We start from the raw sequence: 27,059 nt of genomic DNA, 5'->3' as shown, positions 1-27,059 counted from the left end.
AGACTCACTAGTCTCATTTTAAGAATCACAAAATGTAGCTGCCTTGAGTGTGATCTTAGAAGTCAATGAATTTTTCCAGCAACTACCTGAGAAGGGAAGTCAGCCAGGAGCTTTCTCAGAGCTGAAGTATTTCACTGTGCCCATTTCACATCCGAGAATGTTTTCGTTGATTTCCAAACCCCCAGATTTATCATTTAGCAGCTTCTTACTCAGCTTTAGAACAGAGGAGGCTGAGATAGAGCACATGTTAGGAATTCAAGTGTCTGCTATATTGGGCTCTGCCTATGGGTTTTTTAAGCTTCTGAAAACTTTCCCTGATATCTAATGCTTCTATGGCTTACAGTTATCAATAGTCTTTTAAGGAAAAGAGGACAAAATTGTTTAGCTTCCTTTCCAGACTAAGCTGGATCAAAGTCTCTAAAAAACAAAAGGAACATGCTGCACATACAATTTTCAAACCAATTGCATAGTTTAGGCAAATTCACTTGTGCTTTGTAGCAGAACTCACAGTAGTTATAATCTAAAAACTATAATTTGTAAATGCAAACCTGATGATACATCTCACCTTTATTTGTTTGAAGTCTATATTAATGATATGCATCTCTATTACTCTTCTCATAATTCTGCTTAACAATTAGAATATCTCAGCCTTTGACTTATACTAGATTGGAGCATGAACATTAAATTAATATACCTGAAGTTACAACCTATCTTTAAATTCCATTTTCTGGAGAGGGGGATAAAGAAGACTCTTAAGTCACGTTGAGGTATCCAGCTCGCAATCAGTAGTGGCTGTTTGCATTGAGTTTTGTTGGTTCATAGATTATGTCTTTAGAGTTTAAAAAAAGAAAGAAAAGAAGAAGGCACAAGTGTTTCACAAGGCGCCATTTTCGATCCAACCAACAAAACCAAAGTCTTCCATTATGAACCTTCAGGGAAGGTGGCTACATGGCAGCAGTGGCTTCTTCCAACTCAGGGTCTGCTGAGGAAGTTATTGCTTCTGAAAAGGGTCCAGGATATGTCTGTGCTGTATAATGGATTCCTCTTCCGAGACCCACTTCTTCCTGGAGCTCCCTTCTGTTGTTGAAAGTTGGGCATGATATAGTGCGGGAATAATTTTCACGAGGATCTGTGTGGCCAACTAGCTCACTGACAGTATTCAGAGGAGATGTCGGCCACCTTTGCCTCTGCAGCTGTTTCTCTTTGTATTTTATAGAGTACCAGGCCAGGAAAATAAAAATAAATCCAACAAATTTGAGACCAGCCGCCAAACCGAAGTAGACAAAACGAAATGATGTCACGTCATATTCCCAACAAGAGCCTTGCACACCACAGTCCTGTTGCCAAAGCATGCAGGTGGTGTCAATAACTGCTCCAAAGTAAATTGGAGTAGGAATGTATGCTAGAAATTTAAAAAAATCCATATTTAGCACATATTAAAAAAGAGAAATGCAATTTATAAGTTTTGAAAGTACAGATTTGCACTAAAATTAGCTAACAGGGTTTGTCTTCTTGATGTATGTAACTTTCTGTTGGGCTGCTTTACTTATTTATTTTCATGACAGATTATAGGATCATAGATTTAGAGAGTAAAGGGGCCTTCATGGTCATTGAGTCTGCCCTGACCCCGCATTTTATAGATGAGGATGCCAAGACCCAGAAAAGTTAAAATTATTTTCCTAGGGTTACACAGTGAATAAGTATCTGAGGCCATAGTTGAACCCATATTTGTCTGGCTTTAATTTCAGTCATCTCTCTAACATACTACCTTACTTCAAATTTTATTCCAAAAAACTTATTTCCATAAGAATTTCACTAAAATGAAAATATACATGGAAGCTCACAACACTAGTTATTATTAACAGTTTAATTCATTCATTTTCTTTCAACTCCCAACCTTATAAGGAAAATTAATGAGAAGCTCTGGAATCATTTGCCAATGCTTTGCTGTGGCACAGAATTCTGACCATCCCAGAACTATCTTGGACCTGGTCTACATGGCTGAAAAATCAAAGGAGTCTCATTCAGAAGTGCCATATACTACAGCATGTGAGACAGCTTTTACCTATACTTAATTGAGTCTACTGTGATTAGGCTTAACCTCTGTGGACATCCATCCACTGATTGTGCCTATCTTCTGAGGAAAAATAGACGAGATCTATTTCTACCCATCCACGCTGACACTTCAAACACTTAAAAGACTTTTCATGTTATTCCTAAGTCTTCTCTTCTCCAAACATCTCTAATTCCTTAGACACAGAGAACACTATGGTGGCTGTGTGGAGAACACTGACTGAGCTGTTTTCCAGACAGAATGTCTAATATTGAGCCACTTCCCTTACGTTATGCATGGGACCTCGAGGGGTCCTGACATGGAATGAGGAAAGAGAAATTTTAGGTAGGTCCCATAACTGTTTGAGCCCTGTGAGAGTTGGAAGGGGATTAGTTTTGGTTTTTTTGATTTATTACAATTAGAGTTTTATTTTTCTTTTTGTCCTGCCATGATCACCTCCCTGTAGGGAACTCCAAGGGGCAAATTCCCTCCACCAATGGAGATTTGCGACTCTTCTGCAATTTATAGTCAAAAAGTTTCCTGGGTCACTAGAAAGTTACAGAACTTGTCTGGGATCACAAAGCAAGAATATTAAGAGTCAGGATTTTAATCTAGAGACCAGCCTTGATAGCCACTACTTCAAAACTCATTTCAAATTCTTTTGGGTGATAGAAATGGGGGCAGAGAACTTTGAAATCTCTTTTTCCTTTGAAGCTTTTAGCAATGGGTTTTGACCTTTAATCAAAGCAAAGCATTCCAAAAAGCATCAATGCCTGACAATTAAGCCAGGTAAATCAGAACTGTTAGCCACATTCAGCATGACAAACTCCACAAAATGAAGACTGGAGAAAGGGCATTAAAAAAAAAAAAGAAATATTCCTTCCCTATACTTTCCTACCCCCTTCTATTACACTATCTTTTGGGAAGACAATTTTTTCTTCTATGAAAAAAGTGATTTCCTTCTAACCCATACTTGTATGAGTAGGCCTCTATTTAATTCTAAGTACTCCAGATTTACTTTGTGAACAATAAAGTTTATAAAGGACCTTCCCAGAAAAAAAAAAGATCTTTATGGGTACAAAACTGGCCTCAGCTTTTACGAGAAAAAGGAAGGTTTCGCCCTCTGGTTATCTCTCGAAAGCCAGCATGTAAAAGCTTGGGCTCTTGACAGCCATATGAGGATTCTAACAACACTGAATAGTTCAAAATCCTGGTAAAAGATTCTTCCTCCTTTAATGTAGAAATGTGGCTCATATTTGGAAATTCAAGGCATGGAACCACATTCTTTTGTCCTGAGGACAAAAGTACTGATTGCTGGGGAGAATAACAGCAGCTGAGGGAAATGAGAGGCTGCAATTTAAGATTGAGCATCTATCAAATGAGGAAGTCTTTTTAAAAATGCATTGAAATTGGTGGAGCAAACGGGTTCAGAGCTGTCAGTTTAGCGAATGCTTCAGCTAAACTTATTTTCTCTATATTTCCCTGAAGTATCAGCTCAATGAGTGATGGTAAGGAGTATTTATGAAACCAAAATGGTAGTGTTAGGCTACCAATGAAGTCAGTGGTTTACCATTTACTACATTGCTTACAGTTCTGTTAATGATCCTGGTTCTTTTAAAAAGAAAAAGTCTGGGCTAATTTTTCAGGATATTTAATTGATTTTTATCCCTAAATAGAAAACAAAAATATTGCGTGAACTTTAGTAAATGACATTTTGTTCTGGACACCTTAGTTTCTTCATCTTTAAGATGAATGAGTTGAATCAGACGCTTAAGAGAAAAATGCCATCATTTTAATTATTAAAAATGTGTCCAACAGAATTAATTAGGTATATTACATAAGCCTGTTACTAAGTCAACTACATACTACTGTGGCCTGTGCTACTGAAAACTCTTTAGAGAGTGAAGCCTGAATTTTGATTTGAAACTTAAATGACAAAAATTCAATATGGCTTTTCTTTTCGTTTCAAATGAAAAATCAAATTCGATACTGAAGACAATGTAGTAGAATGAAAAGAGTGATTTGGAGTCAGAGGTCCCAGTTTCAAATGCTCTCTCTGACACTTAGTTGGCACGGGGCAAGTAATTTCACCTCTTACAGAGCTCAGATTCCTCATCAATATAGCACAGGGTTCAGACTGGTCCCTTCCAACTCCAAATCTATGATCAAAATCATTCACCTTTTATTTCTTCAAATGAGAATGAGTAGTATCCTCTGGGCCATGCTGTAAAATCCTAGCCCCTAATGGAAACAAGTCACTTTTCATTTTCAAAGGCAATTGAGAGTGCCATGTTCAATGAGGGACTAAGAACCATACATAAAAATTCAGACTTACCAAGTGTTCGTAATAAAACAAACTGCATTCCTAGTGCAAAAGGTCTCTCCCCATCTTCCACAGACCTGGCCCAGAGAGGGGAAATAAAAAAGGAACAAAGGAAGGAGAATGCTTTGAAATAACAGTTTCGAATTAATTCAACTTAAGTGAAAGCCTATAGAACTACTTCAGCTAGTTGTATCCCTTAAGTCTGAAAAATCTAGAGCCTAAGAAAAAAACTATTATTAAATATAAAGAAAGGCAAATGATAACTGGTTTTGAATATACTGAGAAAAATCTGCTTAGGGTTGATTGTTTCTATGCCAAATAGAATGAGTTGGAAGGGACTCTTAGAGAGTATCTGGTGTACTCGGAAACTGAATAAGAATCTCCTCAATAGCATAACTCCACAAAACTTTTCCTTAAAGACCTCTAATGCAGGGAAACCCAGTTACCTCCTTTGGCAGCCCACTGCAGCTCTGAATGGCTTTAAATGATAAGGAGTATATCCTTAGAAGGAACCTAGCCTTTTCTCTTTGGAAAATTCATCTATTGATTGATCCTAATGGTATCCTCTGGGACAAAGCAGATCAAATTTATATCCTTTTTTTATTTTTTTTTTAATTTTAAACCCTTAACTTCTGTGTATTGACTTATAGGTGGAAGAGTGGTAAGGGTAGGCAATGGGGGTCAAGTGACTTGCCCAGGGTCACACAGCTGGGAAGTGGCTGAGGCCAGATTTGAACCTAGGACCTCCCGTCTCTAGGCCTGGCTCTCAATCCACTGAGCTACCCAGCTGCCCCTATATCCTTTTTTTAAATGAAAGGCCTTTATATACTAAAAAAAAAGCATTTGTGTTCCCCTAAATCTTCTCTTCTCAAACTTAAACATATCCAGAGCTTTTAAAGATTCTTTATATGCCATAGACTCTATGCTTTTAACCATCTGGGTTGGCCTTTATTTCATATCCTTCAATTAAAAGGCATAATGGATAGAGTACTAAATTTGGTATCAAGAGGGCTAATGTTTGAATCTTGTCTCAAACATTTACCAGCTGTGTGACTCCAGGTAAATGATTTAACTTCCCTCAGCCTCAGTTTCCTCATCTGTAAAATATAGATAATAGCACCCATTGTTGTTCTCATGTCTGACTTTTTGTGTCCCCATCTGGAACTTTCTGGGCAAAAATACTTTGTCATTTCCTTTTCCAGCTCATTTTACAGATATGGAAACTGAGGCCAATAAAGTTAAGCGGCTTATCCAGGGTCACACAGCCAGTAAGTGTCTAAGCCCAGATTTAAACTGGGGTCTTTTTGACTTCAGGCTTGGCACTCTATCTACTGTACCACCTAGCTGCCCAATAAGAGTACCTGCCTCCCAGCATTAAGAGGATCAAATAAGAGGATTAAATCATATAATATATATAAAGTGCTCAGCAATCCATAAACATTACATAAATATTAGCTATTACTTTATTCAACTTATCAGTGTCTTGAATATATATAAGAAAGGCAACAGGGACCAGAAGGGAGTTAACTTAATTTCACTTCCATAAACTGATCACATTGTTCAAATGCCAAAAGTACATTTCCCTAAAAGACTATTTTAAGGAGAACTCACACAAGGCAAGCTCTCACACAGAGTTCAGCAGAAGACAAAGACATTCTCAAGGTCTCTCTGAAGAGCTTTGGTATTAGCTGTGAGACCTGGGAGGCACTAGCACAGGATTATCCTGCATGGTATGCCCATCTCAAGGAAGGCACCGTGATCTAGGAGCAGAGCAGACTTGTAGTAGGCTCAAAGGAAATGGGAGGTGTGCTAATTTAGAGACATCTCCATCCCAAATGTTTAGTTACGCTCTTTGTGCCCAATCTGTGGTAGAGCCTTCAGGGCTTGTATTGGTCTGATCAGCCATAGCTGGACATGCTGTACATTGACCCCAACATAGTGATGTCATTTTGGTCCTCTTGCTTCATAGTACCATTTCCAAATTTAAAAGAACATTATTTCCTGTCCTAATCTAACTCAGTGATAAAAATTTTAAGTGGCACAAAGTCAAGTTCAGATCACTGAATTAGTACTCCATCAGAAAACTCCTCAACGTTGTCATCATTTTTTTAACTCTTACTTTCCATCTTAGAATCAATATTATGTATTGGCAGAAAAGTGGTAAGGGCTAGGAAATTGAGGTAAAGTGACTTCCCCAGGGTCACACAGCTAGGAAGTGTCTGAGATGAAATTTGAACACAGGACCTCTGATCTCCTTTATCCACTGAGGCATCTAGCTGTTCCCATGACTATTCTAAATAAGCCTAACGGTACTATTATCTAACCCATCACTCTGTATCTTTTCTATAAGAATAGGAAAAGACTGCCAAATGCTTTATTGAAATCCAGAATTCCCATGATCTGATTAGGCTTATATGTGTCAAAAGAGAGAATGCAATTAATTTAGCATGATCTTTTCTTCATGAAGCTATGTTGATCATTGGTAATCACCACTTCCTTTTCTACCTGCTGCTCAGTAACAATCCCTTTCATAAGGAATTTTAGAATTTTGTCAGAAATCATATATTCATTAATTTATTTAACAATCATTAAATTACTACTATGCCTAAGGCACTTAAGGGGGTACTAGAGATACAAAATCAAAAAATGAAAACTCTGGCTCATAGCAAGTTTTTATTCTCCTTCAAATAGCCTAACCACTCTTTTCCTCAACCTATAAACCTCCCATGAGCTACTCTTTCACTGAGCCTCAGCCACATACAAATATGGTCATACTCTTGCTCTTACCATCACCACAAAGATGCTACATATATATTCAAAAATTCTGAAATCCCTTTATTCAACCATAATCTATTGGCTTTCACCTGTCCTCTCCTCTCCTTTCATCCCCTTTTCTCTCTTCTCTTCTCTTCTCTTCTCTTCTCTTCTCTTCTCTTCTCTTCTCTTCTCTTCTCTCTCTCTCTTCCACATCTGGACCTCCAATCCTTTGACCCATCTCTCACAGGCCATCTCCCCTTCAATAGTCACTCTCTCTTCTGTCCATCCTAACTCCTTGGTGAACCAATTCAACTCTACACTGAACTCTTCTCTTGAATCAGTACCGACTTCTAAGATCACTGATAATGTCCAGCTAAGCCTCAGCTGCCATTCATTGCCTTGTGCCTCTACTTGTGTTGCTGCACAAAGGTGGAGAAATTCAAGCAATTTTCTGACTAGGTTTACTACAAATTTATGTCATGAACTCTCAAGTGGGCCCTCACTACTGCTAGGCAATCTTCACTATACCTCTCTTATCAATTTACTATCCTACTCTCCACAACAGTTCTTCCAAACCTTTTCTTGCCTCTTCAACCTCCCCATGGCTTCTCCTCCCCCCATCTTCTCAGATGAGATTCTTATCTCATATTTTACAGAAAAAAATAAAGCCATTCACTTTTAGTTCCCTCTCCTCCCAACTGCCTTATTGCTTTTATCACTCAGATGTCTTCTTTGACTTTTTTCTCCTTCTCTCCTGCCTCACATGAGTCTTTCTCCTTACCAAGGCTAACTTCTCGAATTGTCAATATGATCCCATTCTATTCCATTTCCCTAAATAGAATGCCTCTTCTGTCATCCCTACTCTTTCATTTATTTTCAATCTCTCCCTTTCCATAAGCTGATTTCATACTGCCTACTAACATGTCCATGTTTCCTCCATTCTCAAGAAACTCATTCTTATTTCTCTCATCTCCAGTTTCATCCTGCATCTCTTCTACCCTTTGTAGCTAAACTCAAAGGTCATCTTTAACAAGTGCCTCCATTTTTTTTCTCCTCCAATTATTTTTTTAACCCCTTACAATCTGGCTAATGACCATATCATTCCACTGAAACTACTCTTCCCAAACTTACTAATGATCTTTCAGTTGCCAAAAATCCAATGGCCTTTTCTCTTTCTTCATTCTCCTTGGCCTTTCTGAGGCCTTTGATCCAGTTGATCACTCTTACCTTTGTGATATTCTCTTCTCTCCAGGATTTCAGGACACCAGTCTTTCCTGGTTTTCCTCCAACTTATCTGATCATTCCTTCTCTGTTTCCTTTGCTGGATCTTCCTCTAGATTATATCCTCTAACCATAGATGTTCCTCAAGGTTTTATCTGGGGCCTTCTCTTCTCCCCCTATACTACATCCCTTGATGATCTCATTAGCACCAAAAATTTAATTATATCTAAATATGTTAATAATTCTTCAATCAACCTTTCTTGCCTAATTTCTCTGCAACACCTCCAACTTCATATCTCCAACTCCCTTTCAGGTATCTTAAACTGGATTTCCAATAGACATCTTAAATTCAGTATGTTCAAAATATAACTCATTAACTTTTCCCCCTAAACCTTCCCCATACCCCAACCTTTCCTATTACTGAAGAGAGCAATACTATCCTCCTAATCCCTCAGACTTGCAACCTTAAAGTCATCCTGGATTCCTCACTATCTCTCAACCCTCATATCTAAGCTGCTGCCAAGGCCTATCATTTTCAACTTTGCAACATCTCTTAAATATGTCCCCCACTTTTTTCCCCTGACACTGCCACTTCTCTAGTGCAGGCCCTCATCACTTTACCCCTGGATTATTGCTTTGGCCTGCTGGTGGGTCTATCTGCCACAAGTCTTTCCTGGCTATACTCCACCCTCTATTCAGCCACTAAAGCAATTTTTTCCTAAAATGCAAGTTTGATCATATCATCCCTTCTACATAGTAAACTCTCATGGTTTCCTATAGCCTCCAAGATTGAATATAAAATGATGTTTGGCACTCAAAGCCCTCTATAACCTAACAGCCCCTCTCTATCTTTTTTTTTCAAACTCTTACCTTCTCTCTTGAAATCAATATTGGAATCAATCCATGTAAGGGATAGGCAATGGAGATTAAGTGACTTGCCCAGATTCACACTACTAGAAAGTGTCCAATTCCAGATCTCAACCCAAGATCTCCCATCTCTGTCTAATTCTCAATTCCACTGAGCCACCTCACTGCCCCTGCTCCCTCCTATCTTCAGTCTTCACATACTTTCTCTGCTCCAGTGGCATTGGCCTCTTGGCTGTTCCATGAACATGACCTTCTATCTCTCAGTTCTGAGCATTTTTTTCTAGCTGTAATGGGTTTCCTCTTCCACTCCAATTACGACTTCCCTGGCTTTTTTTTTAAGTTCCCCAACCCTTCTAATTCTAGCACCTTTCTCTCTGTCAATGATTTCCTATTTGTACAAATAAATACTGTAAATACTTGTTTGCATGTTTTCTCCCCCATGAGATAATAAGCTCCTTGAAGATAGGAAATGTCCTTTGCCTCTTTTTGTATTCCCAGCACTTAGAATGGTACATGGTACAAAGGAGGCAATTAGTAAATATTGATTAATAGAATGATAGTGGATGGCATGCATTTTAATGATCCGAAAGAGTTAGTGTACTGCCCGGGGTAACTGAGCAATGGGATGAGTATGGCAATGGAGCCAAAATTAGAGCCTTTGTGTGTTGTAAGCCAGGTGAGAATCCTTCACTAAAGTTCAAACTAAACTATTGTATCTCACTTTCAACCTCTCTGAAGGACTAGTGGCTACACAGTACTAGGTGCTGAGCAGACACCTTTCTGCTTTATGACTTCTTCTTACAGCACTTTTCTAGTATCCCTAATGTCTTCCATGCTACCTTTAAGTACACTGGTCAACAATAGCCATAAGTCCCTGGGTAACCCCAGACTGTCATTTCTATCCCCCCCAATTGCCATTACTGAAGATAATCACAATACTAACTTTGGAGATGCTGGAGTCAAAGTCTTTAGGAGGAAAAGGGTAAAATGTCTATTTTCCAATTTTATAAAAATCAAACTAAATAAGCAGCATACTGGGCAGATAAAAAAGATCTCATAACCAAGATCTGAGCTGAAGTTCTGCCTCTGCTATATAATAGCTATGTGATCCTGAGCAAGTCATTGACCTTTCCAACATCCTAAGCAGCTCTCTAGAACTAGATGTTGTAGGAAAAAAAATGCTGAATAGCTTTGACAGAAGTAATTTCCTCACCTGGGAGTTCTCTATACTAATGCAATCATGAGTCCAGTCCCTAATCCCTGTAATAAGCCAACCAGGGATATGACAGAGATAGGAAGAACCTATAGAATGTATGGCTAAGTGGGGAAAAAAATTCCTCTTTCTCAATATATTTCCTCTTTTATTCTAGATCAGGAAGTACAAAGATAATCAAGTCAATATTAATAACTGCTTGTCCAGAAAAAAAAAAACTATGCTTGACCTGAAAGGCTAATGAATATAACCCAGAGTTCCGCCAACCAATCAATAAACATTTATTAAGTGCCAACTATGTGCCAGGCACAGCACAAACATTGGCAATAAAAAGACATAATCTCTGAATTCAAGGAGATATATATATGTATATATATGCATATAAGGAAATTAGAAATCAACATAAAGTAAATTTCACAGGGCTGGGGAGATTAGACACTTGAGATAAGCTTGGAAGGAGCCCAGGGATTCTGATAGGTATCATGGAGGAAGAGAAACCTGGACATGGAAAAGAGGCAAAAGCAAAGAGACAAAAGAGATATAATCGCATCTATGAGGAAAGACAAATGGGACAATTTGGCTTGACCACAGAGTGAAGAAGAGTGATATGTCTAATCAGTCTAGAGAGGTAGACTGAAGCCATACTATGAAGTGCCAAATTGGTTTTTTAATTTTTAACCTAGAGTTTATAGGAAGTCATAGAATTTTTAAGCAGAGGAACAACTTGGTTATTAGATCTGTGCTTTGGCAGTGACTGGCACTTAGATGGCTTTGTATCTTGAATTCTTATCAAGGGCCTGGAACATAGTAGGCACTTAATGCATGTTTGACTGGCTCTACTGTGTGGATAATGGATTGCTGAAGAGAAGAACTTGAGGCAAGGCCATAGCCATTAGAAGGCTACGGCAATAGTTCAGGGGACCTGAACCAGCATGGCGACTGTGCAAGTGGAGAGGAGATGTTATCTAATAGCCATTGGGGAAGTAGAATTGGAAAGGCCTGACAATTGACTGAATAAGAACATATATATATATATAACATAACATAACTATAACATCCAATGAGCATCCATCTACATCTGCTTGAAATCTAAGGGAACTTTGTGTTTTTAGTCTAAATCATTTTCCAAGTTCAATAAGTTTCTTATTGTTCCCCTACAGCTTCAGACTTGCTTATTCTCACAGATTAATGCATATTTTCATGAAGCCAGGTAACAAGGTATAAATAATTGCTAAGGGTTAACCTTTTGAGAAAGTGAGAACATGGTAAGGAACCTGTCTCAGAGGTAGGCTAGGGATTAGAAAAAGTTTGCATTCTGCAGTAGTCCTTACTTATAACCAACAATACATCAACCCCTTTCACTTCTGAAAAAATATTAATGCTGGGCATAAATGCCTAAATGCCTTCCATCTGACTCCATCCAAACTCTTTCTTTTCTCTTCTCTGCCTTATTCTTTTTGGTTCCCAACACAGGGCTAAGTGTGTATGACCATGGAGACCTTTAGTGTCTCTTCTAACTCATAAATAATGGACCATCTGAACCTTGATGCTTTATAGTAGCTGCTCCTGTAGGAACAGTGAAGGCTTCCCTGTAAGCATAATCCAGGGCTCACCTGAGTGTGACTATGATGGCTGATGGCTGTGCACATGCTGTTATGAGGGTAACAATGAAAAGAAAAACAAGGAATGGAATAAGGGTATTACAGGTCCGATTGCACTTCCCAGACACGGCATAGCCATTCTCATTGAGATAAGTTTTGACAATAACCATCCGGAGCTGACTACGCTGCCCCACTGTTGGTGCAGTGATGACCTGTCGGCTCTGAACACAGGCACACTCTGTGTAATTACGTACCTGAGGAAAGAAAATAGATAAAATAGCATTAAGGCTAAACATTGTGATTAGTAACCCCCAAAAAATTACATCAGGGAAATAAATAAGACTGTGAAAAGAAAAATTTCAGAATGAATGCTTTTGGATGAACTTTTCTAATATGATGATATGTTCACAAAGGTATATGATGTGCTCAGCAATGATGACAATCCTTCAAAAACTATCTTGACAGGCTAGAATTAACCTAAGTAGAAAATTACACAGGAATAGATAAACCTAGTACAGAGAGAAAAGCATTGAATTTGGAGGCACAGGGCAGTGTTCAAATCCCTACCTTGCCCATTCCATTCCTATCTGTGTGAATTAAGTCACTTAACCATTTTAGGCTTCAGTTTCCAAACATATAAAATTAGGTGGATAAAAGGATCTGTAAATTTCCTTCTAGCTCTAACTGTACGATTCTTCAGAGGGTAAAGAAGATCCAAAGGGCACAAGATTTGTCACTAAACTCTTTTTAGACAAGTAAAGAATGTTAAACATTAAGGCATCCTCCATTAACCTTCCCTGACCACTCCAATGTTCATCTTTCCTTTTTATTGACTCCTGAAATATTGACTGTACTATTCATTTAGTTCTAACCACACAGACTCACTTGGTTATTCAATTTAACACTGTGGATAGAAAGCCATTCTAGAAGCTGGAAAAACCTGAGCTCAAGGCTCACCTCTGATACATATTGGCTTTGTGATTCTGGGCAAGTCTAACCTCTCAATCCCATAGGCAACTCTAAAAGTGTAAATTAAAGGGAAGGTGCATTAGTAAAAGGAGTGAGCTCACCTGGGAGTTCTCTATACTAATGGAGCCAGAGATCTAGAATGTAGGCTTATGTGTATGTCTTATTGTCTTTAGCTTTGTTGAGGTATCGTGCATTCTATTTCTTTAATCAACCCATACCCATACCTACCAAAGACACAAATCCCTAATACTAAACATACTAAGTATATAGGATCACAAAATCATAGAGGTTCAGAGTTAAAAAGGGATTTCAGTTATTAGTCCAACCCTCCTTGAATGGGAAACTCCTTATCACCTGGAAAGCTAGTAAATGTTTAATTTCGGGCTGGGAGGAAGGAGAGAGGAAATGTATGTATACATAAACTTTTTAAAAAAACCTTTACTTTCAGTCTTAGAATCAATACTCAGTATTGATTCCAAGGGAGAAGAAAAGTAAGGGTTAGGTAATGAGGATTAAGGGTCTGACACTTAAAAAGTATCTGAGATTACATTTGAACCCAGGACCTCCCACCTCTATATCTGCATCTCTAGCCATGAAGTCGCCTACTGGTCCCCTTACCGTTTAATTTTAATCTGCATTATGAAGACTTAAAAAAGTCTACAATCAACAAAACCGTAAATTAAGCCCAAATTTGTTACAAATGCTATTTTTTGTGGTTTAAATATTCACTATGAAAATTTAACAATCAGCTCTCACAGTCCGTAAGAAATAGCTCTAGCACACCACTGCAGATAAGGAAAGTAATTGAAACCTATGATTTCATTGTTAAAGAAAATTTTGGGGTGAGGAAACTCCCTCTGCCAATGCATGTCAGTCCTCTCTCTGCAACTTGAAGTCAGTAGAAAGTTGCCTACATCACAGTTTAATAGTTTGCCCTGGGTCTCACAACTAATAATGTCAGAGATGGCATTTGAACCCAAGTCTTCCAGATAATTAAGTTCTATTCTCTATTCATTTTTCCAAAAAAGACTCATATTGTTAATACTTGTTAATAATCATCATCGTCACAGAATTTTCTCCTATTATGTTATAATGAGTCAGATCCTATAAGTAATTAAGTTAGAGTCCATCCAAAAGATTATGTAATGTGGAAAGTGGGTAACTTTTAAAAGTCACTATTATCCTAACATCATAAATTGATGGTCAATCAAAAACTCCTCCTGTTTTTAATGGTGCTTTTTTTTTAAATGCAAAGACAATATAAGTGAAAAATTAAGTCAGTCAACCATCATTTTGGCATTAAAATCAATCAATCTAGTGGTAAGAAGTGCATCTAAAGAAGGCTATTTGGCCATTAACTTGCTCTTCAGTAAACAGATGCTCTAAAAGGGTTAATAAACTACTAATTTAATTTCAAAGAAATATTTGGCTGCTGGACATAAAGGCTACTGTGACTCATGTTCTGAATTCTGCCCATTAAATAAATAAAGTAAATAATCTGTAATCTATTTTACAACTTGCCACTCTATTTCATGTTTTAAAATTAAAGGTACTTTGAAGAAATTTTGCTTGTTTTGAAGTGTATTCCCATATCATTAATATAAAAATGTCAAAGGTATTTTAATCCATTCACCAAATATTGTTCTCATACAAAGAAACAACATATTATTTTGAGAGGAGGGTGGACCTATTATTTAATTGATGCAATAATATCTATGGGGAAACTCCTTATTCCAAATAAGCTCAGCTGTCTATCTCTAACTCATAACCTGAGAGTTCTCAAATTCAGAAGTTGGCATCATTTGAGCAAAAAGAAAAAGTTTCCTTAATAGCATACTTCTCAGAGAAGACAATCATGATAGTTCTGTTGTTAGTGGAATAGAGAAAGCCATCCTCTGGAGGCCCTGGAAATCTAGACTTATAAACTGCTTGAACAGTATAGGAGAAATATCTGTTCAGTGGCACAACAGTTGTCCTTATCTTACAAGAGTGGATGGGAGGATAATGAATATAATGGGCTAACTGATCATTATTTTATGTTTCATGTATTTGTTATGTGTGCCTTTGAGTCTCCATCTTAAACATTTTCTGTGGGTTTTGAAATAGAGGCTTTCTGATAATCCGTTAAAAAATTACCTGAAGCATTATGAACTTAAGTATCTTGTCCACAGTTATATAGCTAGGCTTTGTTTGTGCAGGAATTAAAGTTAAGTCTTCCAGGCTTTAGTGATTACGCTACACTGCCACATTAAATGACTTATGTAGGAAGATCAAAGTGGAGAGAGTGTTGGGCCTAGAGACAGGAAGACCAAAGTTCAAATCCAGAGGCAACTCACTTACCCCTGTCAGCCTTAGTTTCCTCATCTGTAAAATGAGCTAGAGAAGGAAATGGCAAAACACTCTAGTATCTTTGCTGAGAAAACCCCAAATGTGGTCACAACAATAACAATAAAATAGGAGGAATATGTTCCAGTTTCCTGAGAAACATGTTAAATTTTCTAGGGACTCAATTTCTTTATCTATAAAATGGGAATAATGATATTTGCACTACCTGTCCCATAGGATTGCTGAGGAAAATGCTTAATGAATCTTAAAGTGCTATATAAGTTTGAAATTATTTGTAAAGCAATAATGTATTTCATTATTTTTAAAAATGTGCATGCAAAAAGTAGCTGGAATGATGATGTCAAAAAAAGTAAATGATCAAAAAGAACCTGGGCTAGTCATGTTTCTAAAGCACAATGGAACATTCCCAATATTTAATTCATATGCAGGTAATTCCAACAGAGGATACTCTTGGAGTATTTATGGATAGGCAGGGACTAAGGGGGGGAATGGACTGTAATGTGTGGATATGGTGGGAGGGATACCTAAATAAATGAGAACAAAGATCCATCGGATTATTAAAGCTTGGTCTAGTAAAGTATATCAGACTCATGGGCAGCAAACTCCCAAGTGTCAACCCAAACTGGGTTAAAATATAATAGGGAAATGTTTAACAAAATTAAAATAGATCATGGTAATTTTGTGGTTTTCTAAGTCAACTGCAGCCCAGAAATTTGTTTCTATTAGAATTCTATTGGTTTAGAATTGAATCAATGACAGCATTGATAGCATTGCTGGTCTTGAATTCAGGAGACCCAAGTTTCACTGGCACAAAATAACTGTATGTTCCTTGGACAAGTCTGAACCCAGCAGCCTCTCTGAGATTCAATTTCCTTATTTGTAGTATTAACTTCATAAGGGGAACTATGAGGCTCAAATGAGATCATTCTATTCAATCAACTGGCATTTATTCAGTTCTTTTTATGTGTCAGGCATTTTGCTAAGCTCTAGTAATAAATGGACAAAAACAATACAGTCCCCTCCCTTCAAGAAGCTTACATTCTACTTGGAAGACATAGCACATACTTGTAAAAGTAATCACAAGATAAATATAAAGCTATTCTTAATGGTGCTAACAACTGTGGGTGGGAATCAGCTTAAACTGAGGATTGAGGAAAGCTAGGGATTGGAAGAAGGGGAGATACCATCTATGTAAGCACTTTGCCAAATATTAAAGTGTTACATAAACGTTCCATGTAATATTATCCTTATTAATCATAAGAAAATTTTCTCTAGTTAGGAGAATGCTAGATTCTCAAGGTCAAAGGCTTTAAAGGTAGAGGAGAACTTAACCAACACTCATTTTGTAGGGGAAGGCACTAAAATCCAGAGTTCGATTGACTTGAAGGCAAAACAAAACAAACAAACAAAAAAAAAATCAGTCAGAGCAGAACTAGAATTAGAAACCAAGTCCTCCAACTCTGAATCCCGTGTTCTTTGGACTACAATGTTTTTTATGTGTTATTCATAACTCATGAGGAAGAGAATTCTCAAAATAAACTTTGAAAGGCTGAACCAACAGAATTATCTTTATCCCAAAGTTTTAAAAGTGTAATATCTCTTTGGCTCCTAAAAACCGCTTATCAGGAGATTTTAAAGACCCCAATTGTGTCAAAAGTACAGCTTATTCACACAATGGATCTAATCCATGAAATAATGGAAAATAAATCAAAGACTACTTCCTTGACTGTTCTATTTCATTAGCATCAAATGCAGAGGCCATCCTGACCTTCATAGTTTCACGCGAGAGATGTCAAAAGGAAAAGAGGGGGGTGAGGAAGAGGGGTGAACCAGGAGCTGCACGTTATCATGTTGCCCTGAGACAGCAATGCAAATAGCCAAAGTGCTAATGCATCCTCAAAGCTCAGCTCACCTCTGCAGAAAGGTGATATTGCTTTGTCTTCTCTCTAGTTTGGAACAGAAGGCATTTGGATGATTTAGGGTAAGCTTCCAATGAAGGAAAATAGCATCTTCACAATAGCAAATAAATATCTATGTATCCTCAGTCATGGAAAGGTGGATTAGTAACAGTCCATGAATTTCCCAAACACTTACCCCCATACTATGATTACCACTATTGGCACAGCCAGCCAAACAAGGGTTAAAGTATGTAATTCCATCTGATCCACAGACTGGCTCATACTCATGGATTTTACAACCACAGTTAACATTACAGCTTCCTGTCAGATTCCTGTGGGCCATGGTGAGAGAAGGCCTAAAAGGAAAAAGAAGAAGAAAGGTTAGAAACAACATGTACATAAAACTCAATTTTGAGGCATCTGACCATTACAATTGTAGATTTTAGAAAAAAGGTATTTTTCCAGATCTGTATGAACAATGCATTATGTGGCACCTATCTTGCCAAAATTCTTTTACTTTATTCCCTTTTACTCTACATTTCATTTAAATTGAATTATAGGCTATTTCCTAAACTCAGCATTACATCTCTAGCATCCCATGCCCTTGCACTGGCTATCTCCTGTGCCAAGAATGTGCGGGGATTCCTCCCCACTTCCATCTTAGAATCTTTAGCTATCTTCAAAGGCGAAGAACTCAAGGTAGGGTGCTACCTACCACCCTAAATCTTTCCTGGCTCCTCTAGTTATAAACGCTCTTTCCTTTTTTTCAAATTATCTTGTAGTTACTTATCCTTAACTGAGTTGTATCCCAAAGTAGAAAGGATGTAAGCTTCTTGAGAGCAGAAACTGGTTGTGTGTGTGTGTACATACCTAGTATAATGCCTTACTTATAGTAAGTACTATATAATAGTATTTATATATTTCCTCATAGTAAATGCCTTAATAAATGTTTGTTGAATTAAATTGAAGTCATTAGTCACATGGATGATACACGAAAAATGTTTGCCTTAATATTCTAAAAGTTCAGGTCTAATAATTTTCTCTTACCTATAAAACTGCCTTAGTTCCAGTCTTTATTTCACTACTGTGCAACTGGGTCAAGATTCTATACTTCCAAATCAAACAGGCTCAAGAGTATTTCCTAATACATAAGATGATAGCACAATGCCTAACATGAAGTAAGTGTCTAATGCATGCTTATTCCTTTCCCTTCCTCTTTGCAAAGAAAATTTGTAAACTGATTATGAACAAATAAAAAAAGCTTCAAATGACTAACAATGAGAGAAATGTCAATAAGAACAACTCTGCCATATCACCCCACAGCGTACAAATTGGAAAGGTAGCAAAAGATGGGAAAAGTCGATGTTGAAAGAATCCTGACAATACAAGCACACCAATCCTCGGTTGGGAAGCTATGAAATGGTACAGCCATTCTGAATTTCCCATCAAGAAATGCAACCAAAAAATGACTAAGATACCCATACTCTCAGACACAAGAATCTCCTTATTGGACTGCCACCAACAACAACACCAAGTGAGTCAAGGACAAAAACAAGGGGCCAACATATGGCAATATATTGATAGCAAAATTCTTTGTGAGAGCAGAGTTCAAACCAAAGTGAGTGCCCCATTGTCTGGTGAATGGTTAAATAAACCATAGTATATAAATATAATGGAATATTCACAGTGCAGCAAGAATAACAAATATAAGGAATTCAGAAAATGTGAGTTGATCTTTATGAACTGATGCAAAGCAAAATAAACTACTAATAAAACAAAATACACAATGACTAAAGGCAATGTAAACAAAAATATCTTGAATAACACAAATCTGTCTCACAAATCTTCACATTTACCTTTATATAAATCTCCCTGTGGAGTGGACAGGGATTTATTTCTGTGTTTGAATTTATCTTTGTACAACTATTCTCATTGCTCAAGCTAAATTCAGTAAAGCCTTGGCTTCTTATCAATTAAAAAAAAAAGAAGGAAAGAGTTTTTCAAAAAATTTGGAATCAGTGTAGTGGCATGGCTATTCAAAGATACAATAAAGAAAACAGTGAACTAGGTCTGTTGTGTCTTAAGAATGTCCAAGCCCGTGGCATCACTCCTGGGAGAGAATGGAGGATTTGGCAAAATAACAATCAGGGAGATACAGAAGGGGATCACACAGTATGCTAGGCTGAACACTCAGCACCACATCTCCACTTAATAGGTGCTTAACATTTGTATTCAACTGGCAGTATAGCTCTTCTAGGACAATTATTTCCTTTCCTTTCAATTCTTCACCTACCAACTCTAAGTGGAAGATATATCTACAGAAAAGTCATCCATTCATTCAACAAATACTTATTGAGGAATTGTTACATGCAAGGTCATATCTTTAGTTATTTGACAACTAAGAAGAAAGCGAACCAAGCATCAAACTGGAAATCTCCAAAGATTACTTTTTTCCTAAGAGCTCTTCTTTTCCTGCCTATTTTCTATTTTGAGAAATGAGGCTCTGGGGTTTAATAAAAAGACCAAAGACCAGTTGATTAAAAAAATAAAAGTTTGATCAAGAGAAACTTCTGAACCAAGCAAGAAAGAGTAAAATTTTAAATTCATCTCCCTTGCTTACATGGTGGAAAGTTATCAAAGATCCATATAACTGTGTAAATTAACTCTTATTAGTGCTTTATCAACACAATTCTTTATTGTGTACCCATTCTTTCTAGCAAGCACTTTGAAAATTGATAGTAAAAATAATGATCAATGAAAAGGCTAGCCAATAAAATATGCAGCCCATAAAAATGGTGAATTTCAATCACTTCCAAAGATATTTATTACCATTGCTATTTAGAATATATGCAGCAAGATGTTTTATAATTTCCTGATTTCTGATTTGTATGATTTGCAATTATTTCACAATAATTTCACATTTCTTCAAAAGACTTTACAATTTCTTTATTTCTGAGTGAGATATTAAGAATGTTTCATTTATCCATCCAAGTGTGTACCCATCCAAGAAGGAAGACCTGAAAGTGAAATAGAAAACAAATATGCAATATACAGATTCCAGAAAGAGAAAAGCCTTCTGGTACACAGGCAGTAAACCACAGCCCTAGGCCAACCAGGATGAGTTTGGCTCTCTTGACAAGATGAGATCATGATGCAAAGAAATTATAAAATATGAAACACTCTAAGAAAATCAATGTAGGAGAGCCAAACAGTAAATATAAATAGTGCTGAAAGGGAAGTAGGAGGCTTATGATCAAAGAACTGGGTGGATAGGGAGAAGAGGATAGAGGGTTAGAGAGGGGGAAGTAATCCAAAACCCAAAAGAGAATGGACTTTTTGTGGTTGATCCCTGAGTAGAGTTGACAGAAGTCATGCCTGAGGATAATAGTGACTTTCTTGAAAGTTTCTCGGTCCAGAAAGCACAGTGGAATATAATTCTTTTGCTTACATTCTAAACTGAAAATAGGAGCAGTCAAAGTCCACTTATTGCCCTAACATGAATATGTTGTTGGGGTATGTGATACAGTAAGATCTGCTAGAAAACCATGATGATCCTTTGGGAAAGGACTACATATGCACTTTTCTATTAAAACAGACATTCTCTATTAAACAGACATTTGATGAAAGAATCTTTGGCAAAACATCCTTCTCCAAGGAGATTCCCTAAATGAAAGCCTACCTTGAACCACAAAAATATGTAAATTATAGTGATAGAATTAATTGTGTATGTGTGTATGTGTGTGTGTATGGTGTGTTGAAACTATGTAAGGACTCTCATAAATTGATGCTTTATAGTTGACTGTCACATAATAAAAAATGGTGTTTATGAAAGGTTGTAGTGTTTTATTACTGCTTTATTGTCTTTTTAGTGAGAACAGAGCAATATTCAACCAGCTGACTTATGAAACTGCCATGATGTCAGTCTAATACTTAGTTCCTCCAAATTTAAAGTCCTTGCTACTTGCAACAATCCCTTAAAAATAACACCATCCTACAAATCAATGGGCAAATGCCCTGAAATAAATTTGCTGTTGCTAAGTCCTTAATCAGAGTCACTGAGATTAATGGGAAGGAAATGTAAGTGCCTACTACGTGCCGAGTTCTGTGCTAAGCACTTTACAAATATGATATTATTTGATCCCCACAAGAACTCTGGGAAATAGTTGCTGTTATGATCCCCATTTTACATTTGAGGAAACTGAGGCAGAAAGAAGTTAACTGACTTAATCAGGATCATATACATATAGCTAGTAAGTATCTGAAGCCAGATTTAAAATCAGGTCTTCTTGAATATAGGCTCAGTGATCTCCCCACTAAGCTGCCCTCTAAATTGGCACAAAGATGGGGAAATGAAGTGTCTTATATGTGAAGAACAAGGCCTAGAGAGTGGATGGAGAAAAGTAATATAACATGAGGTTGGAAAAGCAGGATAATGCTAGTTTTTTAAGAGCTTTAATTGCAAAAAGTGAAAGCAAACAAAAAATTCCCCATAACTTAAGAGTCTTAGAGAGTTGCTTGGAACCCTGATGGAATAAATGATTTGCCCAGGTTTCCACAAGCCATTATGTGTCCAAGGTAGGACTTGAAGCTAAGTGTTCCTTACTCAGAAGCAGACCTAGTCACTCAACACATACACAGCAACTCAGCTGAGATCTAGGTGACAGCCATGAATTCTCCATTCCTGACTTACAACAACAAAAAAAATCTTCATTCAATAGTAAAATAATATTAAAGACTAAAATCTGGTAACTATAAATACTCAAATAATTAAATATGAAGTTTGGAATAAAACTCAAAGAAATAAAAACTTCTAATTTCATGATCTTAGAGAGCATTAGGAAAGAAAGAACTTTGTAGAGATCATAGAGTCTACCACTCTTGGTTTTACAGAAGAACCTGAGATTCAAAGAGGTAAAGTGATTAAATAACTGATTAACATCACATCTTGACTATAAGTGGCAAAGCCAGGACCAACCAGACCCCAAATCCCCTAATGAAGCAGCTAAGTGTCACAGTAGATAGACTGGACGATTGGACTTAGAAGAAGGAAGACCTGGATTTGAATACTGTCTTGGACTCTAACAAGCCTGTGACCCCAAGAAAATCATTTAATTTCTCTCAGCCTCAGTTTCCTATTCTGTAAAATAAGGATAATTACAACACATCTCCTGGAGTCATTTAGGACCAAATGATAGGACATTTTGTTCAGTCATTTCAGTCATATCTGGCTTTATAGTGCCATTTGGGGTTTTCTTGGCAAAGATACTGGAGTGGTTTGCCATTTCCTTCTCCAGCTCATTTTACATATGAGGAAACTGAGACAAAAAAGGGTCAAGTGGCTTGCCCAGGATCATATAGCTAATAAGTGTCTGGGATCAGATTTGAACTCATGAAGATGATTCTTCCTGATTCCAAACCCAGTGTTCACATTGTGCCACCTATCTGCCCATATCCATAGGCATAGAAGGTACAAAGGCAAAAATGAAAATTGTCCCTGCCCTCAGAGAGCTTATATTCCATTGGAGAAAAAAGCATGTATTCAGTCAACAAATCCATTCATCAAGCCTTTAATTAAGCACCCACCAGGGACTATACTAAAACCTGAAGATTACAAAGAAAGATTTTTTTAAAAAAATCCTTTTCCTTAAGGACTTTATAATCTAATGGGGGAGACAATATGCAAACTATGTACAAACAAGATATATGTATGTGTGTCCTGTGTATATATCTAGGCAGCTAGAGGGCAAGTGGATGGAGTTATGGGCCCAGAGTCAGGAATACCTGAATTCAAATCTGACTTCATGCAGTTACTAGGCAAGACCCTATTTGTGAATTAATATATCAGAATACTCTACTCTATAAATGCAAAGAACTAATAATAAACAAAGCATTTGTTATCTTGGGTTTTTGGGGGGAGGAAGCAACCTTGACCTTATTTGCCTCAGTTTCCTCATCTACAAAATGAATTAGAGAAGGAAATGGCAAACCACTCCATTATCTCTGCCAAGAAAATCTCAAATGTGTCAGGAAGAGTCAGACATGACTAAAATGACTGAATAACAAATATATGTGTATGTGCATTTACTGGATATAATCTCAGAGGGAAGGCACTAGGATTATGGAGAGTAGGGAAAACTTCTTGTAAAAGGCAGGATTTGAGTGTTTGAGTGGGGTTTGAAGGAAGCCAGGGAAGTCAAGAGATAGAAAGTTAGAGAGAGATAGAAAGTGAGAGAGAGAGAGAGAGAGAGAGAGAGAGAGAGAGAGAGAGAGAGAGAGAGAGAGAGAGAGAGAGAGTTCCAAGCAAAGTGGACAGCCAGTGAAAATGTACTGAATAAGGAGATAAGATGAATAATAAAGAGGTCATTGTCACTGGATCACAGAGTACATAAGGGAAAGACTGGAGAGCAGGAAGGGGACTGGTTTTTGAAAGTCAGTAAAAGCCAAACAGGATTGTTTCCTAGAAGTGATAGGAAACAACTAGAGTTGACTAAGTAGCACTAGGGAGAGGGGAAGGGTGACAAGGTCAGAAAGGAAGATCGATTTGACAACTGAGTGATGGATGGACTGGAGTAGGAGCTGACTTGAGGCAGAATGATTAACCAGTAGACTACTGGAATATGCACAAGGTGGTAAGGACCTGAACCCATAATGAAATCCCCTCCACATAAATGCATTAACAAATGTGAGTGTACACACACATTCAAACATTTATTAATATCCTAGTGGGCTGAGCACCAATTGTCTCCTGGGAAAGACAATGGGAAAGATAAGTTTAGAATATACATGGCCACTGACCTCAAAGAGCTTAATATGGACTAAGAAATCAACACAAATATCTATAATTTACCAAGTTCTATAAGAAGTACATTAGAATTATAAAACAAAATGCGATGTGAGGCTTGAGGGAAAAGATAGGGAAAGAGCTAGAATACCTGATGAATCTACAAATGGCATGCTCTGACACCAAAGAAATTGTACCAAACTTGGACCGCATTCTTATCTGGCTTATTCATGATTTCTGTGTTCAAAAGGGTGCTTACTTTAGTTTGGTGCCTTTGAAAAAGATTACAGTAGTAAAATATCAGAAAATTATTATTACAAATTGTATATGCCTGTAATTGGGAAAAACAGAATTTGGGGAAAAGTAAAAGATTACAGCTTTCTTTGTCCTGCTTAGAGGGTAGCACTACCCTTAAGAACTGTTGCTGCCACCTGGACCCAGCCTATAATTATGGACAGGCATAGTCTTAGCAGAGTTTTACCTCAAGGCTGTTTTCCCTTTCAAAGACCAGAACAGAATGCTGAAAAATTAGGTGGTCATCAAAGCTGATTAGCACACGTGTCTTTTTTAGACATATGATCATGGATTGTTTGTGGAACATCAGTAAACCCTAGGACTTGCTTTGAGGAATGAGGTGCTCTACTTCTTTTCCTTGAGTTCTACAAAGCACAAACCTGACCACGTCACTACCTCCACCCCCACACAACAAATTCCAGTGGCCCCCTATCACCTAAAGGATCAAATATAAAATGCTCGGGTGTTAAAGCTGTTCATAACCTAGCCCCCCTCCACCAATATCCATGTATGCCTCTCTGTTTCTGTTTCTGTCACTCTCTCTTCTCTCTTCTCTCTCTCTCTCTCTCTCTCTCTCTCTCTCTCATCTAGTGACACTGCCTCCTGGCTGTTCCATGAACATAACACTCGATCTCCCAGTCCCAGACATTTTCTCTGGTTGCTGGAATGCTCTCCCTCCCTTTATCAGCTAAAATCCCATATTCTACTATTAATTATTTCCTATGCTGTAACTGCAGTACTTATCACAGTGCCTAGCACACATAGCTGCTTAATGAATGTTGACTGATTGAAGAATATTCACTCAGGTAATAATTTACTACAGTGAGAATTCTAATATACAAATCCAAACCCAATATTCTTTTCTTTTTTTTTAAACCCTTACCTCCTGTCTTAGAATCTACTCTGTTTTGAATCCAAAGCACAAAAGAAATAAGGAAGGGCCAGGCAACTGAGGGTTAAGTAACTTGCCCTGGTAAGTATTTGAGGTCAAATTTGAACCCAGGACAACCCATTTTTCTAGGCCTGACTCTCTAACCATTAAACCACCTAGCCACCCCTCTAGTACTTCTTTTTTTTTTTTAAACCCTTACCTTCCGTCTTAAGAATCAATACTATATATTGGCTCCAAGGCAGAAGAGTGGTAAGGGTAGGCAATGGGGGTCAAGTGACTTGCCCAGGATCACACAGCTGGGAGGTGTCTGAGGCCAGATTTGAACCTAGGACCTCCCGTCTCTAGGCCTGTCTCTCAATCTACTGAGCTACCCAGCTGCCCCCTAGTACTCCTTTTAAGATACCTTTCTACCTTCATAAAAGGTAAATTTGTGGTCAAAGCTTGTCCCATCCACTCTCTAGGACAGTTACTTTTTCTAGTATGAATGAAACTTTTTCTATTATTGTTTCCTACTAATCACAGAGGTCTTGAATTGTCTCTTCTAATGTCAGAGATTCCTTTGCACACAGAAAAGAGAGAGACAGAAATAACTCTAGGAAGTTGTGCTAAGAGCTTAAGTACTCTAGTTTTTGTTGGGGGGGGGGGTTCCTACAAAAAAGGTGGTCATTTTCCAGCTCTTAAAAGAAAAATAACCTATTCCTCTCCCACTGATTTTCTAACTGACAACTACTAAGTCAGGGGTAATTTGAAATTTATATATATTGGGCTTCAATTAGCAGACTCAGAATATTTAATATCTGTGATATTTATTAGTAATCTATGACATAAGCCAAAAAATGTGTATTCCTTATAAAACATGTGAATGAAATTGAAGTAGGAGCTTTAAACGTGGATTTAAACTGGTTTTATGAAAATAATTAGTTAAAAACAGCTGAGAAAATCTTGCTCACACTGAAAAATAAGAACCTAAAAACAATTTTACACACTTTCAATTACAGTAAGAATTTTGTGAACCATGTTATTAACTTTCTAGAAGTTTGAATCCTCTGGAACATCTGGATTCCTGATACATATCTGCTTAACACTACAAGGGGACTTAATTAAAATCACAAGCTTTCAACTCCAGTTGAAGAGGAAAAGCTTTCACATTTCTTTCATGGAATTCAAAACATTTAACTAACCCTAAAGCTATAGAAATATCGAGTGATCTTTCCCTTTTCAGTTGGCAAAGCAGAGAGGGGGTGGGGTGGGGAAATGCCTGCAATTTGCCTAGCCAACAAGATGCTGCAATGATAGACATCAGCTTTTTCTGCTTTTGTTCTTAAACAAAGCTGACTGTGTAAGACTAGAATATTATGGCCAGGTCTGACTTGGATCCGTCTTTATGGAAGGTGCACACTGTTCTTTAACTTTGATATGAGAACATAGGTAAGTCATTTTAATGCCCAAGAAAGATATCAAGTGGAACAGAAGATGACTCAAACCTCATGCCTCAGAACTCCGAAAATAAAATGGAATTCAGTTCAACATTCATTTCTGGAACGTCTGCTATGTTTGGCTTTCACAGAATTTTCAAGTCAGAAAGACCTCAGGGAAAGGCCATCTGATCCAACTCATAACTAAGCAAAAATCTCCTGTCCAACATAGATTGACTAAGCTTAAAAAACATGCCATAGGAATATTGATTAAAAGAAATGTGTTGTGAGGGCAGCTGGGTGGCTCAGTGGATTGACAGCCACGACAGCCACGTCTAGAGACGGGAGGTCCTGGGTTCAAATCTGGCCTCAGACAATTCCTACCTATGTGACTCTGAGCATTTAATGCCCATTGCCTAGCCCTTACTG

At 37.5% G+C, this 27,059-nt stretch overlaps 1 protein-coding gene across 1 annotated transcript in view; it reads right to left on the bottom strand.

Annotated features, from left to right (window-relative positions):
* Window positions 1-944: 944 nt before the first annotated feature.
* SLCO5A1 (solute carrier organic anion transporter family member 5A1) overlaps window positions 945-27,059 on the bottom strand; it is a 159,140-nt gene continuing 133,025 nt past the window's right edge. The window contains exons 6-9 of the mRNA XM_044657972.1: window positions 17,445-17,604; window positions 12,048-12,289; window positions 4,389-4,453; window positions 945-1,402 (exon numbers count right to left, since the gene is read on the bottom strand). Of these exons, the coding sequence (XP_044513907.1) occupies window positions 945-1,402; window positions 4,389-4,453; window positions 12,048-12,289; window positions 17,445-17,604 (925 nt within the window). The remainder of the gene's footprint in view (window positions 1,403-4,388; window positions 4,454-12,047; window positions 12,290-17,444; window positions 17,605-27,059) is intronic.

This window comes from Gracilinanus agilis, chromosome 1, assembly GCF_016433145.1.
Source record: "Gracilinanus agilis isolate LMUSP501 chromosome 1, AgileGrace, whole genome shotgun sequence".
Taxonomy (NCBI): domain Eukaryota; kingdom Metazoa; phylum Chordata; class Mammalia; order Didelphimorphia; family Didelphidae; genus Gracilinanus; species Gracilinanus agilis.
Note: the sequence above shows the minus strand (reverse complement) of the source record. Positions and strands in the feature narration are given on the sequence as shown.